The 22,882-nt window shown below is 48.8% G+C and overlaps 2 protein-coding genes across 2 annotated transcripts; one reads left to right on the top strand and one right to left on the bottom strand.

The window, feature by feature from the left end:
- Window positions 1-179: 179 nt before the first annotated feature.
- On the bottom strand, window positions 180-4,281 carry PRADC1 (protease associated domain containing 1). Its single transcript, XM_045979446.1, has 5 exons — window positions 4,079-4,281; window positions 2,006-2,106; window positions 1,365-1,474; window positions 935-1,102; window positions 180-728 (listed from the first exon to the last, which is right to left on the bottom strand). Exons 1-5 carry the CDS (start codon window positions 4,143-4,145, stop codon window positions 608-610), a joined length of 567 nt encoding a protein of 188 aa, XP_045835402.1. The 5' UTR covers window positions 4,146-4,281; the 3' UTR covers window positions 180-607.
- A 1,001-nt stretch (window positions 4,282-5,282) lies between these two features.
- Window positions 5,283-22,826, top strand: CCT7 (chaperonin containing TCP1 subunit 7). Its single transcript, XM_045979883.1, has 12 exons — window positions 5,283-5,394; window positions 11,559-11,712; window positions 12,339-12,445; window positions 14,630-14,755; window positions 15,686-15,738; window positions 16,082-16,253; window positions 18,535-18,699; window positions 19,497-19,685; window positions 20,310-20,407; window positions 20,777-20,909; window positions 21,401-21,607; window positions 22,452-22,826. Exons 1-12 carry the CDS (start codon window positions 5,389-5,391, stop codon window positions 22,671-22,673), a joined length of 1,632 nt encoding a protein of 543 aa, XP_045835839.1. The 5' UTR covers window positions 5,283-5,388; the 3' UTR covers window positions 22,674-22,826.
- The last annotated feature ends 56 nt before the right edge of the window (window positions 22,827-22,882 follow it).

Here is a 22,882-nt window from a genome sequence, read left to right as displayed (position 1 = left end):
CAGGAAGCAGGCTGTATCAGGATCCAAGGCTATTGGTAGCCTAAGCACTGGTCCTGAAGGACCTTGGTCAAGTCATTTACCCTCTGGGGGCCTCAGTTTCCTACCCCTCAAAATAAGGGCATGGGACCAGATGAGTAGGAAGGCCCCTCCCGCCCATGTGCTCTTATTCTAGGACACAGTTGCAACCCTGATGAGAGGCTTTATTGCTAAAAAGTCAGTGAGGGTTTATTAATTCCTCAAACAACAGCTCCTAGAACCACTCCAGCAAGTGCTGTGAAGCACACTGAGGAGACCCTGGCAAGGGAAGGCTGGAGCCAGGTGGGATGTGACAGGTCACAGGTGGCTCTTGGGCCACTTGGCTTTAGCCCCTTTTGTTCCAGATTCTAGCCAAGAAGCTCTGGGGCCTGACTCTTGCCTCTTCCCATAGCATGAGATGTTTGGGGGCCCTGAGGGAGGGAAGGCCAGTGGCGTGGCTTTTAGTATAGCCAAGGCCCAAGCCTTTTTCCTGTACCCAACTCCACCTGTCCCCAAATCCCAAAGAGCAGAATTCCTGGATTTTCCTTTCCCAGCCCAGTTGTTTTAAGGCTGGTATGTGGGACCAACTCTTCTACCAGAAGGTCCAGGGTGGTTGCAGCAGCTCAAAGGTGGGGATGCTGGTGACATTGACTGGGATGGAAATGATGGCCCATGGCAGCCCATGCTGTTCCAGGGAGCGGCGGATCATGTAGCTGGGAGGGCATGAAGAGAGGTGGTGATGGTCACTTTCTCAGCACCCCATCATGCCCCACTGTCCCCATCACTCTGGGAGTTCTAGAGCCCAAGGACTTTGCCCTCCAAGTGAGGCTTGCAGGAAAGGACTGGTGATTGCCCTTGACCTCCCCAAGTCATCGCACCCAGCCTGGTGTTGATACAGCCAGACATAAGGAGCCCTCACCCATCTCGGCCGAGCAGGAAGAGAGCAGGGATGTCAGCTGTACGCTGGGTACTGTCCTGGATCATCTCCACGTAGAAGCTGTCATTGTCAACCGCATTGTCAGAGATGATCACTGCCCGCCCGCCGTGTTCCTGCACCACTCGGGTCTTGGAGAGGAAGGAGCAGCCCCTGGAAGAAGTGGTGATGAGACCAAAGGAAAGACAGGGTCCTAGCTAGCCCTCCTCCAGACTGTCACTGAAAGGAAGAAAGAAGGACCAGGGAGAATTTTTTATAAGTAGCGAAAAGGCACGGATCATCTTAAGACATTTCTTAAAGACCACTCAAAATGTGAATTATTTAAGAACAGCTATTTCAGAGCACCACCAACACTGATCTCAGAATCTACCCTATGCCGGGCCCTCCTCTGGTGCCAGCGTCTGTCTGTTCTTACCCTCTCTCCACCAGAGCGATCTGGTCCTGGATGAAGAAACCGTTGCTGAGCTCCCCACAGGCCTCCGAAGGTTCTGCAGGGACAAGGTGAATCTGCTCATACCTTGTGTGCTGGAAGACATTTAGATAGGTCAGGGTGAGGAGCCATGCCAGTTCCAAGACCAGGCTGACAGTCCCCTATTGGTTCCTCCCAAAGTGTGAAGGAAACGTGGAGTGGTTTCGGTATGTTGGGCACTGAAGTATTTTTACTAAATTCTCACAAAGGCTTATCCAGTTGTCCCACTCGACCCTGCCTTTCTATGAGATATGTAGGAGAGTTGATATGGACCCAGAAAGGGGAAGTAACCTGCCTTAAGTCACATAGTGCAGACAAAGCTAGCAGAGCCCTTGATTTCTCACTATTTCATGTCCCCAAAGAAGACAGCTTATCCCTGTCTGGTGCTCAAGTCTGTATTACACCTGGGAGGATAGCTAACTGAAATCTTTCCTTCCTGCACAGCAGCCCCAGGAGGACAGACCAGGATTCTGCACTCTCCCCTGTCCCAGCACTCAAGTATTGGTTGAAGGGATGAGAGGGTCGCCTTACTTGGTGGGATGGAGATGGAGACAAGATCAGAGACAAAGGGGTCTCCCTAAACTTACAAAGATACCACCAAAGTCCTTGGCAGGTGTGGCTGTGAAGATGTAGCGAATGTCTCCAGGACTCAGCACTTGGAAGTACAAATAATCATGGATGCGTAAGCCTGAAAGATAAAAGTGTACGGGTGAGAAGCCTCCAGAGAACAAGCTGGTTCAAGTTCAGATCATGGACTCATTGTCTTCAATGGGTCTGGCTATAGTCTGGGCTCAGGGGCCCAGCTTTAGCCATGTTGAGTCCTCCTGGTGGATGAGATGGATGGTCTCTGCCTTGATGCAGAGAGAGTTAGTAACCCCAGACAAATCAGCTGCTGCTGCTGCTCCTGCTGCTGCTGCACAGGGGAGCCTGGAAGAGGGAGAGCCTCTGTGTGTCTCTCTCGGGATGAATCCATCTTTGCTCTGAAGTGGACCTGAGAGTTTCAAGGTGGAGCTGTGGTAGCCTGAGTATAAAAAGATTCTCACTAAAACTCAAAAGTTGACTCCGGTTCCACTGTCATGCCCCTTGTCCAGCCACTGTCCTTTCTTGTCCTCATGGGTCCAGCTTCTTAACTGGTCTGTCTGCCTCTGTTCTTGCTCTCTATGGTCTATTCCCCCAAACAACAGCCATGGGGCTTCTTAAAATACCGTAAAGCAAATATGATGAGGTCACCACGCTTATGGCTCCAGAACCCTTCAACAACTAGCCTTTGCGTTCAAAATAAAATCTAAATCTCAACTGTGGCCTGTAGGGTCCTCTTCCATCTGGCCCTTGGCTGCTACAACCTCATCTACTCCTTCCTGGCCTCCTTTCAGTTTCTTCCCTTCTCTGAGTCTTCTTACAGGCGTTGCCTCTGTGTGGGAGGCTTCCTCCCCTTACCCCACCCCAGCTATGCCTCTTTACCGGCTCACTCCTACTCATTAGTTAGGTCATAACTGATATGCCACTTCCTAGAGAAACCTTCTGCCCTGTCATTGCTTTGTGGAGCAATGCCCCTTCAAAATGAGCTTTTTCTCCTTTGACACTTTCAACATAATTTTAAATTACACAGTATTCATACTGTTTTGTTTAATGTCTGCTCCTCCACTAAGGCAAGAACCACAGTTTCAGAGCTTAATTCAATGCTGTATCCACATTATGTAACAGCGGCTAGGATATGTGGGTGCTCAATAAAGGTTGTCGAAGGAGTGAAGAACTATTTTCAGCTCCATTGCACCGAGGAAGAGAATTTTCAGAACAACCAGATTTTTCTGGGGTTCGGGATCTTCTCTTCAGCACCAAAGTTTAATATTTTACCTGGACTTGAATCCCTGGTTCTTCAGCTCAGAGAAATTGAGGAATGTGGAAATGTGGAAGCTGCTTGCCACAGGTCAGGTAGTCAGTCAACAGACTATCAAATCAGTACTGTGTGTCAGGGTTAGGACTGACTGTGGCTTTAGCTATCCTTGTCTCCCTCCCAAATCGCAGCCACCAGAGAGAGTTCCACTGGCTTGGCATTGGGCTCACAGCTTTTACCCCGGGAGTGGGGACTTCCCATCAGATACAGATACATTCCCAAGAAGCCTTCTTTAAACTCCTCCTCCTTCCCACACACATCTTCGCCTGGCCTTTGCATCTGCTGATCTGTGTAAATCAAGTGTGGGTACACGTATGTGCTCAAGTGTGTGTAGGGTGTACATGTTTATGTGCTCCTTCAGGAGCAAACAGGTTGTGTGTGTACAGTGTGTGCCTGTACATGTGAGCCCACGTGTAAGAATGCATGTCCCTGTATGCTCACATACGTATCTCCAGCTTGTACTATCCCTAGCTGGCCCTTGTTCTTTCTCCCGGTCGCCCCTTCAGCATCTGGGTCGGAGCTACTGGGGGCGTGGAGAGAAGTCCTGCTTCGACGTAGGGAGCTGAGGACTCAGAGTCCAGCCTCAGGCCGCGCCCTGCTCAAGTCGCCGGGGCCAGCACCCACCCAGTCCAGTCGCCCATCCCCAGACCTGCCCTGCCCCGAACTCGCGGGGTCCCCAAGGTGACCCGTGACTCCCGGCCCGACACGCGAGCGAGCTAGAGGACCAGCCCCGCCCCGCATCGCAGCCCCGCCCGTTGCCGCTCACCGTGGGCCGCGACGCACGCGGGGAGCCAGAGCACGAGACAACACCAGCCCGCGGCGCCGGGGACCATTTCCAGGGCCCGGCCCGGCGCCGCGCTTCCTCCCGCCGCCCCACCGCGCTAGCTCGCGGGACTTCAGCCTGACAGCTGCTCCGGCCTCCAGCCCCCAGACCCGCTCTTGCCGCTGGTTGGCGGACGGGAACGAGGCCCAAGGCTGACTGGCTCTGATGCCTGTTCGTGTAGCTACACTTTCCGCCTCTGCGCCTTAGCCTACTTCCTATTGGTCAAGAGAAGTGGGGCCGAGGGCTGATTGGTCTAAACTCTTAACAGCAACTGCCACAGCCCCGCCCCCCCCAACCCGCGCCCTAGCATTTCTTAGTTTGGATTCGGCTCTAGGACTGCGCGGGCTGGTGGGTGGGCTGCGGGGGGAAAGCGAGCCGGAGGTTGCCAACCCTCTGGACTCGCTTCAGCCGCGGAAAGTCGGGGCCGTCAGCGGATGCGGACTCGGCCGGATCTTCCCTGCGGCCGCCTAGCAAGACGACGATTTGCTTCTCCCAACCGTGCTTTCCTCCTCACCCCTCTTTGGGAAGGCGTTCGTCTGGCGCGCAGGTGGTCCTCCGCCCAGTTCCACCAGTGCCTGCGCGCTCTCTGTTGGTAGGAGCTGGGCACCCGGCTCAGTGATCCCCTCCCTCGAGGAGGCTGTGGCCAGCGCAGAGCCAGAAAACGGGCACTGGAGCCAGGTGCCGGGTGCCCACGCCTGCTTTTCTACCACTTAGCCTACAGTTGAGACCTTGGACAACTTTCATAACCTCTCAGCCTCAGTTCCTCCATCTATAAAATGGGCATGATAATAGTACCAACGCGATAGGATTGGAAGGGTTCATGAGATCTCTCACCAAGTGCATACTTAACGTAAGCCTATCCCATAGCCCTCAATAAATGTTCGTGTTTATTGTATTCCTTGGTCTGGCGTTCGGGGTGAGGGGGGATGGAATGAGGGTTAGCGGGTGACGCGGATCCAACAAGGATTCTACATATTCAAAGAGAAAAGCACAACCCGAATCCGGCGACCCTGGGTAACCAACACTTCTCCCAAGACCGCCCCCAGAGGCCCAGCCTCTGGCCCTTCTAGCCGTGTCGACTCTGTGGTAACAAGCCATAGAGTGGCGGAAGTGGCCCGTCCCCTTCCTCTCCCGAGCCAACGGCTTGGCGAAGCTTCTGGGGACTTCTCTGGCGCGGGGGATTGTGGGGTTGCTGGGCAGCCCGGACGCGGAGAAGACGGGAGGCGTAGCGGGCCAGTGAATAAGCTTCCAAAATGATGGTGAGTGGCGTTTCGCCTATCTGTCGCCATCCGCTGCCATCCGGCCCGTGGGTGACACCACCTGGCCCGGGTCGGTCCCATAGGGCCCTCCGCTACCTACTGACTCTCCTTACGCGGATCCCCTGTCTCCGGCGACCCCGGCCCGCCGCGGCCTGGCTCGGCCCCCGCACGGAACTGGGGCTCTGGGCGAGGCCTTTGTGGGGCTGGAGGGAAGGCTTTGGTCTGGTCGGCTGCGGACTACAAGTCCCAGGCTGCTTCGGGGCCGCGAGCCCGCTTTGGTGACCGCGTTTTTGGAGCCCCCCACAATCATAAGCTGTGTTAAACGAGTGAGACTTGGAGCGTGCGTGCATGCACGGTCGGCGGGTGCCTTGGGAAACGTGGGGTGTAAAAAATGTGTGCTTCCTAGAACGGGCAACGTGGGACCTTATGTTGGGCGGAGCGGAGGGGCTCAACTGTGGTTGCTCGCGGGTCCCCCAGCCCGCCTGCTGCTGCATACATGGAAACAGACTTGGCTTGTACTTTACCACTCACTCGTTCGTTCCTTAAGTAAAAGCATATTTAGTGCCTGCTGAATGTCCTGTAATGCCAGCTGGTTGTTGGGGCTGCAGCTCCTCAGCCAGGAGAATGGACAGGGCACATGGGGACACTACGGCAGAGATGGGAAGACCCGGGCTCTGACTCCGACTCTGTTTGCCCTTACGGACTTGGCATCAGACCAGGCTTTTCTAGTTGGCCATCTAACGCTGGGTCTCCTTTTCTTTTCTTTTTTTTAAGATTTTTTTTTTTTTATTTGACAGAGATCACAAGTAGATAGAGAGGCAGGCAGAGAGAGAGAGGGAAGCAGGCTCCCTGCTGAGCAGAGAGCCCGATGCGGGACTCGATCCCATGACCCTGGGATCATGACCTGAGCCTAAGGCAGCGGCTTAACCCACTGAGCCACCCAGGCGCCCAGGGTCTCCTTTTCTTGAATGACGGGTGTTGATGAATCCCGGAGGCCCTCTGTAGCCCAGCCGACTTCCGCCCCAGCCCTTTGTGCCATCTCAGAGCCCTAGATGCTTTCCATGGATCTCAAGCCTGCTGCTGTCTCTTGAGTTGCTTTTGAACAGGGCCAACTTTTAAGGGGATGTCTGAGGCAAGACCCTGACTTAGATGCTGCTCCCTGTGGTGCATGTGGCAGTTCACTAACTCATTTTGGCCTGTCAATCAGAAGAAATCTTCTGTTATGTGCTGGTCTTCTGTAGCGGCTTCTGGTCCTGGTAGATGTTAGACTGACACCTATGAGGTGTGTGTTCATTCTGTGACTGGATGCCCTGGGAGTCCAGTTGTACCCATGATAGAAGGAACCTAGAATTTATCTGTACTCTTTTCTCCCCTTCATACCTCTAGTACTTCCCTTTTTCGGTCCCTCTCCAGCAATACCTATTCTTGAAGTCGCCTTCAGAGTAAGGGCTCTGGAGCTACACTGGATGCCTTGGTTTTGTAACTAAGCTGGGCCACCAACTAGGTATGTGACTCTGAGCATGTTATTAAATTTCCTGCCCTCAGTGTATTAAGGGGATTCTTTGAGCTGCTACATACAGAGCATCCAGCTTGGAGTAAGCACTCAGCAGATCTTAGCTGTTCTGCTAGGTGGTTGGTTTTTCCTTCCCTCCCTGTAATCTGTCCTACTGACAAGACTTCCATAGGAGTTTTATTTGGCAAAACTCCTTTTGGGATGTGAAACTTATGTCAGAAATCCTTGCTGTCATGGAATTAGCCCTGGTATGGCTATTGGAATGGTATTCCAGAAGGCTTCTGTGATCAGAAGATAGGTAAAGGGGTGCTTGGCTGGCTCAGTCAGTAGAGCATGCAACGCCTAATCTCGGGGTCATGAGTTTAAGCCCTGCATTGGGGATAGAAATTACTTAAATAAAGTTTTTTTAAAAAGAGAGAGGTAAAAAGAGGGCGCCTGGGTGGCTCCGTGGATTAAAGAGAGAGGTAAAAGGGTGCCATGATAACTCAGTCCTGTGACTTTCAGTACACTAGTAAGAAACACGTGTCCTTGCCTTTGTGGTATTGAGCACTATATGCCTTGGCATGTGAACACCTGTTGTTTTACAGAATATTAAGCTTTAATAATAAAAGTTTTAAAGGAGGATGAAGATGAAGGGCATTAAGCTGAAATTCCAGAGCCTTCCACGATACCCTTGGCAGATTACTGGTTCCACTCTTGTTTCTTTACTTCAGTAAAAATGAGTGAGATTGAAAAGTAACTTAGAAAAGAAGCTGGACTTTCCATAGCAGTGCGGGTCCTCGAGGAGCTAAAAGAAGAGGACCCATCCTGCTTGACCTGGCTTGGTTCAATCCAGCTCTGCCACCTTTCCCTTCCCTTAGGATTCCTCATTTATCCAGCCTGCCATGCCTGTGGGTCCAGCCTACACAGCATAGAGAACATGGGGACTATGTGGTCACCTGCTTCTGAGCCCTCTTTGCTTTGTACTTAGGAATTCTCAGTGGATTTCGTTTTACCACCCTGCCAGTACTTTTGCAAAAATTAGAAGCCAGTGCTTTTTTTTTTTTTTTTTTTTAAGATTTTATTTATTTGAGAGAGAGCACGCACACATGAGGGGATGAGGGTCAGAAGAAGATGCAGACTCCCTTTTGAGCAGGGAGCCTGATGCAGGACTCGGTCCTGGGACTCCGGGATCATGACCTGAGCTGAAGGCATTCGCTTAACCAACTGAGCCATCCAGGTGCCCTAGCCAGATTCATGGCTTGTATAAAGTTGAATTTTCAGTATCAAAAGCTGTTGCTTATTACTTCATATGTGGCCAAATCTAGGCACTCCACAAATTGAGATGACTATAATCCTTACCTTTGGGAAGCTCATACTTTAAGATGGCTGGTGTTATAAAAATTGTACACAGAGGAAGCAGATGGAATTACGGGATCCTCTCTTCAGGGTGCCCCTAGTAGCTGCTGTTTAAAAAACATCTTGGAAGAATTGGGGCACTGATGAATTGCTGGCATGGTAAGAAAGTGTTTTGTTTTTTTACTTTTTAAAAATATCTTCACACACACACAAACACACACTTTATTAAGTAAGCTCTGTAGCCAGCACAGGGCTCAAACTTTTGACCTGGAGATCAAGAGACACATGCTCTACCAACTGAGCCAGGTTAGGGGCACCTGCATGGCTCAGCCAGTTGGGCATCTGACTCTTGGTTCAGCTCAGGTCATGATCTCAGGGACCTGAGACAGTGCCCTGTGTTGGGTTCTGGGCTCAGCACTGAGTTTAAATTGTCCCTCTCCCTCTGCTCCCCCTACCCGTTTGTGCAGTCACTCTCTCACAAATAAAATTTATTTTTTATTTTTTTAAAGATTTTTTCATTTGTATATTTGATAGAGACAGAGAGACAGCGAGAGAGGGAATACGAGCAGGGAGAGTGGGGGGAGGGAGAAGCAGGCTTCCCACTGAGTAGGGAGCCTGATCCGAGGCTCAATCCCAGAACCCTGGGATCACGACCTGAGCAGAAGGCAGACGCCCAACAACTGAGCCACCCAGGCACCCCAAATAAAATCTTTCTTTAAAAATGGGGCACCTGGATGGCTTAGATAAACGTCTGTCCTTGGCTCAGGTCATGATTCCAGAGTCCAGGATCATAGCCCACCCCACCATTGCTGCTCAGCGGGGAGTCTGCTCCTCCCTCTGCCTGCCCCCCACCCCCACCCTGTGCTCTCTCTCTCAAATAAATAAGATCTTTAAAGGGAAAAAAATGTCAGGGTAGCTTTTATAAATAGGCATACAGTTTGGAGGTGGAGGTAAGAAAAAGTCTTCATAAGCTTTGTTCAGTTATCCTGTTGGAGAAGTGAATATTTGTTGAAGGTATCAGGAAAAGTTTGAGATGCAAGTTAGTTTTTGATTTGAAGTGTAACACTATGCAGGGCAAGGATGAACTGAAGATGCTTGGGGCTGCCATGAGGAATAATTTAGCAGGACTGGGAGAGGGTAGGGCCTTTGGACCGAATACCTTTCTCCTTAAAGAAGGTGTAAGAGGCCTGAAAGAATGCTGGGGGTATAAAGCCATTTCTTGCAGCCAGACCTGGGACACTGGTGAAAGGGAAGGAATTTTCCCTCTGACCCATACCTGACCTCAGATTTCAGGGGTTGTCCAACAGGTAGTCTTTATTTTAAAAAAAAGAGAAGAAGAGAAAGTAGTGTATGTGTTTATTAGGAAAACATTGAAACAAAACAAAATCCATAATACAAAGTATTAGAACCCTTTTTACTCCCCGCTCTTACTCATTACAGTTTCTTGCTCATCTTTCCAGCCCCTTGTATGTATTTACATACTATATCTTGCCTCCTACTTTGTTTCTCTTTATATTTTATATAAATGTAAATCGGAACATGCCATTCCTCTGCAATAAGTTTTTCCAGGACTTCCTTTTGTAGGAATAAAATCCAAACTCCTTACCAAAGTCTATATTGAGTATGTGATCTGGCTGTTGCCTGCCTCTGCAGCCTTATTACAATCTTCCTTCTGCCCACTGTCCTCCAGCTGCACTGGCCAAAGCAGTTGGCCTTTATCAGGAATTGCCCAGTGAATATGGAGTCACCCTCGTGGGTCACTAGGCTTTCTGATGTGTGAATCCCTGCCTCCTTATTGTTGGGTCAAGATCTCCCTTGTGCTTTTGTTTCTTGTGTCTTTCCTGCTCAGAGGAGGGGTGGACAGGGGCAATGGCTTTCAGACTTCGTATAGCAATCCATGGTAAGAAGTACATTTTAAGTCATAGCCCAGTAGTACACATATAGCATAACAAGTTTCGAAACAGCACCCTTACTATATTCTTTTTTTTTTTTTTTTAAAGATTTTATTTATTTATTTGACAGAGAGAGATCACAAGTAGGCAGAGAGGCAGGCAGAGAGAGTGAGAGGGAAGCAGGCTCCCCGCCGAGCAGAGAGCCCGATGCGGGACTCGATCCCAGGACCCTGAGATCATGACCTGAGCCGAAGGCAGCGGCCTAAACCACTGAGCCACCCAGGCGCCCACCCTTACTATATTCTGTTTCACAACACAAAATTAAGTCACAAACGCAGAGAAGACTAACTCTGGTTATGAGCTCATCTTGGAAGGCACAGTTTTGATACAAACTCTGGTTTGCTAAGATGAGGAATTACTGTCTGTGCTAACAGTCACTGAAGCAACGGTCTCTAAGCAAAGTTTTAAAATGAACAAGTATCCCTGTCTTCCCAGAGTTTCTAAGGCCGGTCTCCAAATTAAGCCTCTGTAGGAATAATGACTATTCTTGAGGCTAGCCTGCAAAATAGAGGAAAATTTCTGTGGGACATTTGATTGGAGACCGGTCACAGGGAAGCTCTATGGAACTGACACTGAGAGATGGAAACATCGTTGTATGAATTAGATTTGTTGTCATTTTGTGAGGCTATCTGTTTCTCTGCCTGGCTCCTGTGCACTCCAGCTAAACATGGTTAGTAAGCTGCCTGCCTGGGCATCTCCAGGACACCACCTGAAGCTGTTGGCGCCTCGTGTTTTGCATCAGTGCCCCGTCAACTTCTGTAGGATTAAGCTGTAATGCAGATAAGTGGTGGTTTTGCTGGAGGGTGAACACTGAGCTGCTTCCTCCTGTGCTGTGACCTAATTCTTCAACACAGGGGATAGTGTAAGAGTTGAAAAGGCTGTGCTTACTCCACTGAACACTGGAGAACACAGTATTTGATTTAGACTAAATCATCCTCCTCATACCCTTTTCTAGCACACCTGCAGGGTATACTGTGTTCTTGGCTGTCTCTCTGGATATAGATGCTGGTCAAGGAATCAGCGTGGTGGGTAGTGGGAATATGGTTTTGAAAAGCCTTCAGAGGGGCGCCTGGGTGGCTCAGTTGGTTAAGTGTGTGACTCTTAATTTCAGCTCAGGTCATGATCTCAGGGTTATGAGATGGAGCCCTGCGGCTGGCTTGGTCCTCAGCAGGGCATCTGCTGCTCTCCCTCTACACCCCCTCCATGTGCGTGTGTGCATGTGCACGCGCTCTCTCTCGGATCTTTAAAAGGCCTCCATATGTTTCTGTTATGGGAGAGATGGAAACATTTATCCTTTCACCCCTCCTTGAATTTCATTGTAATAGATGACTGTTAAAAGCAGTCTGTTCTTTCTTCTCCAGCCCACACCAGTTATCCTGTTGAAAGAGGGGACTGATAGCTCCCAAGGCATCCCCCAGCTTGTAAGTAACATCAGTGCCTGCCAGGTGATTGCGGAGGCTGTACGAACCACCCTGGGCCCTCGTGGCATGGACAAGCTGATCGTCGATGGCAGAGGTGAGTCTGCAGAGTTCCTCAGGCCAGGGCACAGGAGAGGACACTCCTGGGGAGTATTCGGGGTAGCAGAGGTTGGCCTCACAAATGCCACTGCTTTTAAGATCTCTGATGGCTTGCTGTGAAATAGTTCCATTTCGTACTTTGTCCTGAATGCTAGATAAATCTTAGGGGAATATATTGGAGAAGTGGGTCTCAGGAGCCTGTTGCTTCTTAGAGAGAGCCTGGAAACGTGAAATAGAACCATCTGAGTTGCCTGTGGTCATTCCATTGTATCATGTTACCAGAACAGAATTTCCCCTCATGTTTTTAGTGTCTTAGCTAACATAGGAGATAGTAGGGTATTAACTGTGTCAAGAATATCTAAACAGTTTCTCATTCTCATTTGAAGTAATATTTTCTACATTTAGTTTGAGGTGTGCAAAGTGCTGTTCAGAGAAAATCAGGAGCTCATGGTCTTTAGAAGCTTGTGATTTTACGTGCTTCGTGCACAGAGCTAAGTCTTTAAAAAGATCAGTTCATAGATGCCACCATCTTCTCTGCCCCATCCCAGTAAAGTGTGTGTGTGGGCTCCAGGTCCAACTGGGAAAAGGGTCTTTAAATTTTTACTTTCTGTTTTTCCTTTTAAGGCAAAGCAACAATTTCTAATGATGGGGCCACAATTCTGAAACTCCTTGATGTTGTCCATCCTGCAGCAAAGACTCTAGTGGACATTGCCAAATCCCAAGATGCTGAGGTGGGGAAATCAAGCATATGTGTTTAAATAAAGTTTGAAATGCATGGCTGCTTGCTCTTTTGCTTTTCTCGCATAAGTTTTTTTTTTTAATTTTAACTCTGAAATTATGATTTCACAAGTAGTACATGCTTATAAAATATTTAGATGGTATTGATAGTCTTTTAAAATTTATACTCTTTCACTGCATGTAGTTGAGATCTTAGGACCAGGGTCATATACTGTCATTCATATCCATGACCTTGTAAATAATTTAATCTCTCTACCCTTGAAACAAATAATATATGTTAATTTAAAAAAAATCAAAAAGAAACAGGTGGAAATAATTTTAGTATATTTAGCTTAAAAAAAAATCTCTCGGGGCGCCTGGGTGGCTCATTGGGTTAAAGCCTCTGCCTTCGGTTCAAGTCATGATCCCAGGGGCCTGGGATCCAGCCCCACAACGAGCTCTCTGTTCAGTGGGGAGCCTGCTTCCCTTCCTCTCTCTGCCTGCCTCTCTGCCTACTTGTGATCTCTGCCTATCAAATAAATAAATAAAATCTTTAAAAAAAAAATCTCTCACATGTTAGTCACCTTATAAGATGGGGCTAGAAACTCTAAGGTTTCCAGTTTACTTGTTGTTTTTCCATGCTGGTAAAATACAGATAACATAAAGTTTGCCACTTCAGCCATTTTCAAGTGTACAAAATGACAACATTCACCAGTGTGTCTTAAAACAGTTCTAACTCTGTGGGCACTGGGGTGGCTCAGTTCCCTAAGCCTCTGCCTTTGGCTCAATTCATGATCCCAGGGTCGTGAGATGGAGCCCCAAGTCAGTCTCCATGCTCAGTGGGGATCCTGCTTCTCCCTCTCCCTCTGCCTGAGGCTCCCCTTGGTTGCGCTATTTTTCCCGCTACATCTCTCTGTGTGTCTGTCAAATAAATAAATAAAATCTTTACCAAAAAAAAAGTCTAACACTAGAATCTTGATAATAACAGTTGAGAGGAAACAGGCTTGCATTTTAGAGTATTACAGATATGTTCTGAAGTTATATAAAAAGGTTTATTGAGACCCAGTAGCCTATAAAACAGTATTATTTGTAAAAATTAAAGTGAGAATAATCTGGGTTTGACCTGTTACTATCTTCAACAAGGGACTAATACCTTTCTGGCCAGGAGTTTGGCCACTTAAACCCCTTACCCCAGTACCACTTTTTCCCTCTTGGAAATCCCTCACATTACACAATGGACATAAGTGAATTGAACGTGAATTTCTGCCAAATCAGATGTGAACTGGTTTTAGCTTTTATTCTTTTTCTCATTCATTAAAAATAGGGTTTAGATCCCATTGTAGAAAATGACTATGTTAGAAAGGTTAGCAGACTTGTTATCTGATTATTCCAAAAAGTATTTAAAATGTAAAGGACTTTTGGGGCGCCTGGGTGGCTCAGTGGGTTAAAGCCTCTGCCTTCGGCTCAGGGAGCCCCACATCGGGCTCTCTGCTCTGCGGGGAGCCTGCTTCCTCCTCTCTCTCTGCCTGCCTACCTAGTTTTGATTTCTCTCTGTCAAATAAATAAAATATTTTTAAAAATAAATAAATTAAAAAATAATAATAAAATAATCCAACAAAGGGTTATAGCTAATTTCTCCCCAAAAAGGAAATAAAATGGAATCATAAAAATGCAATTAAAAAAAAAAATGTAAAGGACTTTTGTCCTTTCCTGGAAGGTTTGTTTTAGTGGGATTTGGCGGAAATGATCTTTTTGGAAACTTCTGTAGTCCTTCATATACTCCTTGAAGAATGTTTGTGTCCTGTCTCTTGCCGCCATGGTTACCTGGGACACAGAAGCGTTGTAAGTGTGACTGGGACGATCTTGTTCATCATGCCTGTGTATAGTAAATAAGTTCTTGGTTAATCTGCTAATGTGATTTCATATCCTGAGGAACTTTGATTGTCCAGATCAGTCTCTTTGGAGAATGGGCCTGGCTGGGGAATTAATTTTGTAGCCCAGAGCCTTTTAAGGGACGGATACCTAACTACCATCACCTTCCTTGGACTCGTTGCCATCACCTCTGCTTTCAGGAAAAAATACTTTACACCCACCCATTTAAAGAGTCCCAGTTTAAAGGGGTAGGTTGCCTAAAAATGGAGTTTCAGGGTTTATCTCTAGACATGAGAAAACGTGAATTTCCTGTCATCTGCTTCCAGGTCGGTGATGGTACCACCTCTGTGACCCTGCTGGCTGCTGAGTTTCTGAAGCAAATAAAACCCTATGTGGAGGAAGGTTTGCACCCACAGATCATCATCCGAGCTTTCCGCACTGCCACCCAGTTGGTATGGGAATATTGGCTACCTTGGCCATGTGCTTGGGTACCTTCATCTTTCTCTTAGGATAATACTGTTAGTGGGGTATAGAGAGACTGGTACCAGCGTTTCTTGGACTTTTTCTGACTTCTCCCTACAAATTTCAGATCTGCCATTCAGTAGCTATCTCTCCAAGCCTCAGGTTTCCTGATGGACTCAGTAAGTGAGAGCTGGGGTTTTTTGGTTTGTTTTTTATCAAGTTCCTCATGGCACACATCTCAAGACCCTGCTTTTATTGATCTTGGGCAAGTCAGTCCCTCTAGGCTTTACTTTCTCCCTTTACTATCTCTCTTCCAGGGGCACCTGGGTGCCTTGTTGGTTAAGTGTCCGACTCGTGATTTCGGCTCAGGGTCATGGGATGAAGTACCGGCTTAGGCTCCACGCTCAGTGGGGAGTCTGCTTGAGATTCTCTGCCCCCCCCCCAAAGTTATTTACTATCTGTTTCGGGTTGGTAACATTAAAATGAGATCATACATGAGAAGTGCTTTTGAAAAGATACTAAGTTTAACATACAAGCGTATAAATATCTAATAAATAAAGCACTGAAAGGTGTCATGGGTGTTTTTCATAAGCCAGAAGATTTGGCCCAATCTAGCATCCTAGCTTGTTTCCACTCATTTATTGTAGTGTATTCTTTGCATATTCAGAGTTAAATCCTAGAAATACCCTGATTTTTCAGAACTATACCTATGCCTACACCTATTTGTCACTGGGAGTTTTCTAAACTGTAGAGACCTTTGTTTCGGGCAGCTATAGGACATGGAACTGTTGTTTCAGCTGCAGAGTGGGAATGTTTAAGAATTGGGAGTAAATAGATTGGAGAGTGGCAGGATGGTCTGGGACCCACCTCTCCAGGTTGCCTTTGGCACCAGGGATTCACTCGGCTTCTGTTGTTGACAGGCAGTTAACAAGATCAAAGAGATCGCTGTGACCGTGAAGAAGGAAGATAAAGTGTAAGTTTTTGGTGGGCTTTGTCAGAACCTTGACTTTCTGTGGCCAAATTGGATATAGAGGTGTGTTGCCACCCTATAAGGGCCCAGGGTATTTGGCTCTGCCGGACCCTTGGCTGTACGCCAGCTTAGACAGCACAGAAGGGGCTGTACGCTGGAGTTTTAAAGGTGTCCCACGTGAGGTCTCTGGCTGCGGTCACCATCTGTCAGTGGTAATCTGTCCCAAAGATGCGGGAGATGACGGTGGTGTGGGCTGAGTTTAGACACCAGAACAGATCCCCTGTCCACACTGCAGTAGACTCAAGACAAGAGCCTGACGCAGGTGCCACCCATCCTTGTGTCCCAGGGAGCAGAGGAAGCTGCTGGAGAAGTGTGCCATGACTGCCCTGAGCTCCAAGCTGATTTCCCAGCAGAAAGCCTTCTTCGCCAAGATGGTGGTGGATGCAGTGATGATGCTCGACGATTTGTTGCAGCTTAAAATGATTGGAATCAAGAAGGTGCAAGGTGGTGCCCTGGAGGTAAGCCTGCCACAGCCCCCTGGGAGGCTCCTGCCTTCACATAGACTCTGCAGACAGGTCTGTGCAGGAGGTGAGCACACCGTACAGGTGCTGAGAGAATGCGTGTTGGGCTGGAAGTCAGACTAGAGTTGTGGTCCCCATGTCACTACAGCCTATGACTGTACATACTTTCTGGACCTGTATTTACTTGTCAGCAGAAGAGCAGATTGAACTCGATTTTTAGAATCTCTGTGTGATGCAGGAGGGGATAGCCCTAGCTCCATCTGATAAATTACTTAGGACCCTCCCGGCAAATAAATCTGAGAAGTGCTTCTCAGTCCACTCTGTTTCAAGGGACACACCTTTTATTCATTTATTTTGAAGAGATGATACATAGTTCTAAATGTATGAAGGGGCCTAAAGATAAAAATAAATGCCCCAGATAAAACCACCATTAAGTGTGTGTGTGTGTGTGTGTGTGTGTGTGTGTGTGTGTGTGTGTGTACACGCACGTGCGTGTACATGGGCTTCCAGCATACTGTGTATGTCTGTAAACACATATGTAAATACTGCTTTTCTAAACACAAGGGTTTGTTTGTAATACAGTGTTCTGTAATTCCCTTTTGTCCATTTAACAACATATTTTAGAATTTTTTTTTTTTTAAGATTTTATTTATTTATTTGACAGGCAGAGCTCACAAGTAGGCAGAGAGGCAGGCAGAGAGCCTGATGCGGGGCTTGATCCCGGGACCCTGGGATCATGACCTGACCCGAAGGCAGAGGTTTTTTTTTTGTTTTGTTTTGTTTTTTTTAATATTTTTTATTTATTTGACAGAGAGAAACCACAACTAGGCAGAGAGGCAGGCAGAGAGAGGAGGAAGCAGGCTCCCTGCGGAGCAGAGAGCCCGATGTGGGGCTCGATCCCAGGACCCTGGGACCATGACCCGAGCCGAAGGCAGAGGGTTAACCACACTGATCCACCCAGGTGCCCCTCTGCCTATCCATCTTTTTTTTTTTTTTTTTTTTTTAAGATTTTATTTATTTATTTGACAGAGAGATGACAAGTAGGCAGAGAGGCAGGCAGAGAGAGAGGAGGAAGCAGGCTCCCCGCTGAGCGGAGAGCCCGATGCGGGGCTCGATCCCGGAACCCCGGGATCATGACCTGAGCCGAAGGCAGAGGCTTTAACCCACTGAGCCACCCAGGCGCCCCCTGCCTATCCATCTTGATTGAGCTCAGGCATCACCCCTTTAGGATGCTGTGTATTTGAGTGGTGCACACGTGTTCACTGTTAGGCAGCAGTATTAGAGATGAGCACTGGCAGAGAACATGGAGGTCATTGAGCTGAATATACCCTTTTTTATTGAGTGGGAAATAACTTAGTCCCGTAGTAAGAGAGATCTGGGATTTGAACCCAATCTTTGGATAGTGCTGAAGTCTGTGCCAAGGGCAGTGTGCTTTCTTACTATTCCCTACTCTTAAATCCAACCCACAGGAAGCTTAAGTTCTGAGGGAGTGAAATGTAGGAAGCCACAGTTGTAGCCAGGGAAGTGTATAGGGGGTTTCTGACCCTTTTGGCCTCATCTGTTAGGAAGAGGACACACCTAGCTTACCGCACACAGGTCAGAGTGTGTGTGCACACACGCAGGACAGATAGAGGGGGTGTGGGGAGGAGTGTCCCGTAGAAAATTGGGAGGGAGTTGAGTTGGGATTGAAGGGGGAGGCATTGGGCAGCCTGTACCTTATTCATAAATGCCTGGTCCCTTGTCTGGCACTGGAGGTATACATTCGGCATTATCCCTTGGCTCCCGCTTTGGAGGTCAGTCTTAGAGCAGAGCCCAAATGGCCTTTTACCGTGCTTAGTCTCTGTAAGCTGAATGATTGATTTTCTTGATGATAAAGGGACAGCCAAAATATGTTTTGTATTTTTCCCAGGTTTTATGAAAATGAAAAGGCTTTCTTGTAACAGTGAAATAAAGACATGGTCGGGGTGCCTGGTGGCTCAGTGAGTTAAGCCTCTGCCTTTGGCTCAGGTCACGATCCCAGGGTACTGGGATTGAGCCCCACATCGGGCTGTCTGCTTGGCAGGGAGCTTGCTTCCCCACCTCTCTCTGCCTGCCTCTCTGCCTACTTGTGATCTCTCTCTCTCTGTCAAATAAATAAATAAAATCTTTAAAAAAAAAAAAGATACGGTTAACTCTTTCAGGTTCATGGGAATAGACATATCTTAGCCTAGTTCACCACTAGCTTGATTTCATTTCATGCCAGTACTGAACTGTTGACTGTTTTGTTATTTTTACACAGGAGTCCCAGCTGGTAGCTGGCGTCGCGTTCAAGAAGACTTTCTCTTATGCTGGGTTTGAAATGCAACCCAAAAAGTACAATAATCCAATGATTGCCCTTTTAAATGTCGAGCTTGAGCTGAAAGCTGAGAAAGATAATGCTGAAATCAGAGTCCACACCGTTGAGGTAGGCCCCACCAGCTGGCAGTAGCCATGGAAGGGTCAGCTTTCTGGGCCAAAGCCTTGGTCTTTGTGGACATCTTGGGCCCAGCTCTGTCTCTCAGGCTCCTGTGGACCCCGTTCTCCTGGCCCCCTGAATATGTTGATGTCCAAGTACTAGGCCCACTTTTTTTCCCACTCTGATCCCTGAGTGACCTGACGTGAGGGGATTTGGGTAGGTAAGGCCTGCTGAAATAATTCTCTGGCCCCTGAGATGGGGCTGGTGGGGCCTTCCACCTATACACCGAGCCCGGGATTTTGAGTCCTCTTATTTGAGCAGATGAAGTCCCTTCTGCACTGGGTCCCACACTATAGGGACAGGTGTACTCCCATCACCGATAATACCCAGGCTGTCTCTGGAGGTAGCAGTGTTCCCAGCTATAAGCAGGTGCTGTCCCTCATAACATGCCCCCAGCATGGAATGGCTTCTGGAAAAAGGGGTCTTGTCACTGGGAACTCCGTGGGTACAGCTTCTCAGGGGAATCTAGATCTGTGAGGCTAAACTATTTCTTACACCTTGGCATGCCAGCTCTGGAGGAATTCCCAGTCCTGGGGTTATTTTCTGTTTTGGTATTTAAAAGTTTTAGGTGGTTCCTAAGTTACCATATAGGGTCCCTGTTTAGTTGGACTGAGGAGGGTCTCTTCTGGTTACCCTTGTTAATTTCCAGATAAATCAGCATATTTTACTTTGGGGGTATACTTTAGCCTACCATATATGCTGATCTCCCCGCAAAAGCATCCTCATCCTTTTCTGGGTCTCTTAAGGATTATCAGGCAATTGTCGATGCCGAATGGAACATTCTCTATGACAAGTTAGAGAGGATCCATCATTCTGGAGCGAAAGTCGTCTTGTCCAAACTCCCCATTGGGGATGTGGCCACCCAGTACTTTGCTGACAGGGACATGTTCTGTGCTGGCCGAGTACCAGAGGAGGATCTGAAGAGGACAATGATGGTAACCAAATGTTCGAGTGCTGCTTCTTGGCCTTTGTGGCCCTGGAGGAATTTTCATTTACTCCTGGTGTGCTGGCGTGCGCTGTCAGGTTGGCACGTGATTCTAGGCCTGTCTTCACTTTTTTTGGCCTTGAAGCACTCCAATCCCCATGTGCACATGCTCAGTATAACCGAAACAAGTCAGGAAATCTGATTTGTGCGGGAACCTAGTAGTAATGCTATGATCAGCTAGAGAAACTCAAGTATTGGTGTTTCCAGCCAGATTTCCTCCTTTTTCTTCTTTTTTGAGCATTTCACCAAAGATGTGCTAGGTCTAAAGCACCGATCCTAACTAGTTGTTGGGCCCAGGGCACACTAGTTTGGGGGAGTGGATTTTGGCTGAAGGAAAGGGTCCCCATCTCCTTTTAACTAGGCCTGCTTGCCTGCCATGTGTCTTTGTTCTGTTTTATTTTCTCCTCTTTCGTGGGGTAAGGGTGAGAGTGGGTTATCCAGGGCAGGGGGCTCTGGGGCACTGGTGTAGGGTTTAGCATGGGAATTGGCTTTTGAGGCTGGGTGGCAGGAAGCTGTCTTCTGGCTTCACAGGAGCCTTAACTGCTAGGTGGTCTTACTTTCCTGTGTTCCTCAGGCCTGCGGAGGCTCCATCCAAACCAGTGTGAATGCTCTGTCGTCAGACGTGCTGGGCCGCTGCCAGGTCTTTGAAGAGACCCAGATTGGCGGTGAGAGGTAAGCCATAGGCCTGGTCTGCCTGTTGGCAGAGGTCACAAGACCTGCCTGGGTCTGGCCTTCTGCCGTTTTCTGGGAGTGGTATACAGCATGTGCTCCTCTTTTTTGAAGTCTCACCTTTCGGGGCATAAAGAACTCAGATATGAAGTATTTCGAGAGAGGAGGAGGTGAAGTTGGTCTAAGGTCTGACTCCGCAATGCCCCAGGGTTATAGCCCCAAACCTTGCCCAGAACATGTCTATAAGCGTGGGATTGGAAAACTCTAGTGAGGAACAAAAGAGCAGCTACTGAGTGTTGGGAGGATGTGGTGAGGTCAGACACAATAGGCTGGCAGCAGAAATTAACGTGTATGATTTGATCCTGGGTGTAGGTACAATTTCTTCACTGGCTGCCCCAAGGCCAAGACTTGCACTATCATCCTTCGTGGCGGTGCTGAGCAGTTTATGGAGGAGACGGAGCGGTCCCTGCATGACGCCATCATGATTGTCAGGAGGGCCATCAAGGTACTAGGCTGGGGATGTCCTGCCCGCACAGCCCGCTCTGCCTCCCCAGCTGATGAGACCCTGCATTTGTGTGGTGATTTCTTCCCTGTATAACCTGTCCTTCCCTTAGCGGCCTGTTGGCCCTCAGTTGCCTCACAAGTCATAGAGAAACAGCCTCAGTCTCTCAGAATAGGTGATACTGTCTTAAAGGCTATGACTTGTGAGCCATCCGTGAAGCTGCTCTTATCAGCTATCCCGACGATTATAGTGGTGCCCTCAAACTACACGGTGACCCTGAAGATGGTCAGAAACCAGAAAGTTCATCGGATTGCAGTTGGGATGTGCTAGAAAAGAGCCGCACCTAGGTTTCCTGGGGTTTGGGATGTGGGAGGAATGAGGAACCACTCCCTTTCGGTGCTAGAGGGCCTGCCGACTGGCTGGTCTAGCTTGGCTGTGGCTGGAGCTTGGACCAGGGGCCTGTTAGCATTGAGAGGTGGGTCTGGTCTCTGCAGAATGATTCAGTGGTGGCTGGCGGCGGGGCCATTGAGATGGAGCTCTCCAAGTACCTGCGGGATTACTCAAGGACCATTCCGGGAAAACAGCAGCTGTTGATCGGGGCATATGCCAAGGCCTTGGAAATTATCCCACGCCAGCTGTGTGACAATGCTGGCTTTGATGCTACAAACATCCTCAACAAGCTGCGGGCTCGGCATGCCCAGGTGGGTCCTTCTCCCTTGGGTCCAGGGATTGGGTACGTGGGCCTCAATTTGGAGCGTGGTGCCTACTCAGGCTCTGCGTGCTGGGCCCCAAAGACAGGGCTGGAACCAGACCTGGTACCGGCTCACTGTGTCTCTGAGGGCAGAGAGAGCCACAGTGCCATCAGAGGAACCAGGGGGATCCTGTCGCCTCCTCCCGAGAAGCACATGCTGACCACATATATGGGGCTTTCCGGGGTGGTGGTAAGCGGGCTGGAGCCCGTCGACTAGCAGTCCAGCCACGGCTCTGCTGCCTCTAAGTTGTGATCTCCCAAAGAGCTTATTGGGTTCATTTGCTGTTTGGCAGATACTTGTTGAGAGGTGTTAAGTGCTGGGCACTGTGACAGCAGCACTCAGTGAGTGGCCTTGCTTCTGACTTGTCTGAGGGCTTGAAGCAAACATTCACTTCTCTGCATCTCCATAGCCTCATCTGAAATGGGGACTAATGGAAGCAGTTAGCCAAGTAAGGGGGGTTGGGGAGTGTTCCTCTTGATAAATACACAGTCCTCAGGGTGACCTGAGGATGGGGCCTCCCCAAAACATAGCATGTTGCCCAGAAGAGGGCCCAGAGCTCTTGTGTGAGCAGCTTGTTTAGGGTTTGAAGGGGGTGGGCGTTAGGGGCACGGGTGGGAAGACATGCACGCCCAGCTTCCTGGTGTGACGCCAGGCAGACGCCATCTTCCTTGGGGAAATTCGGGCAAGTTCAGAGAGAATGAGGTTTTCTAACACCCGGAAGCTTTTGGAGGATATGCGAGAAGAAATTTGAGAGCAGTTGCCTATTACGTCCTCTCTTTTCCTGTTCTTTCAGGGGGGCATGTGGTACGGAGTGGACATCAATAACGAGGACATCGCTGACAACTTCGAGGCCTTCGTGTGGGAGCCAGCCATGGTGCGCATCAACGCCCTGACCGCAGCGTCTGAGGCCGCCTGCCTTATCGTGTCGGTAGATGAAACCATCAAAAACCCTCGCTCAACAGTGGACGCTCCCCCAGCGGCGGGCCGGGGCCGGGGCCGGGGCCGCCCGCATTGAGAGGCACCCTGCCCCTCTCACGGGGGGCTGGCAGGCTGGCTGCAGGGTGTGCTTACTCTGTCTTGGTCAGTTGGTATCACGAGGAAGGGGTAGTCATTGGTCCACTCTATTCTCACTGGAGGTTATTTAAATAAACTTAAGACTTAGAATTCACTTTACAAATTACTTTGGCACGGGAGTTTTACGTGGAAGTGTCTTGACTCCAGCTC

This window comes from Meles meles, chromosome 15 (assembly GCF_922984935.1).
Source record: "Meles meles chromosome 15, mMelMel3.1 paternal haplotype, whole genome shotgun sequence".
NCBI lineage: Eukaryota > Metazoa > Chordata > Mammalia > Carnivora > Mustelidae > Meles > Meles meles.
This window is presented reverse-complemented; position numbering and strand designations above follow the sequence as displayed.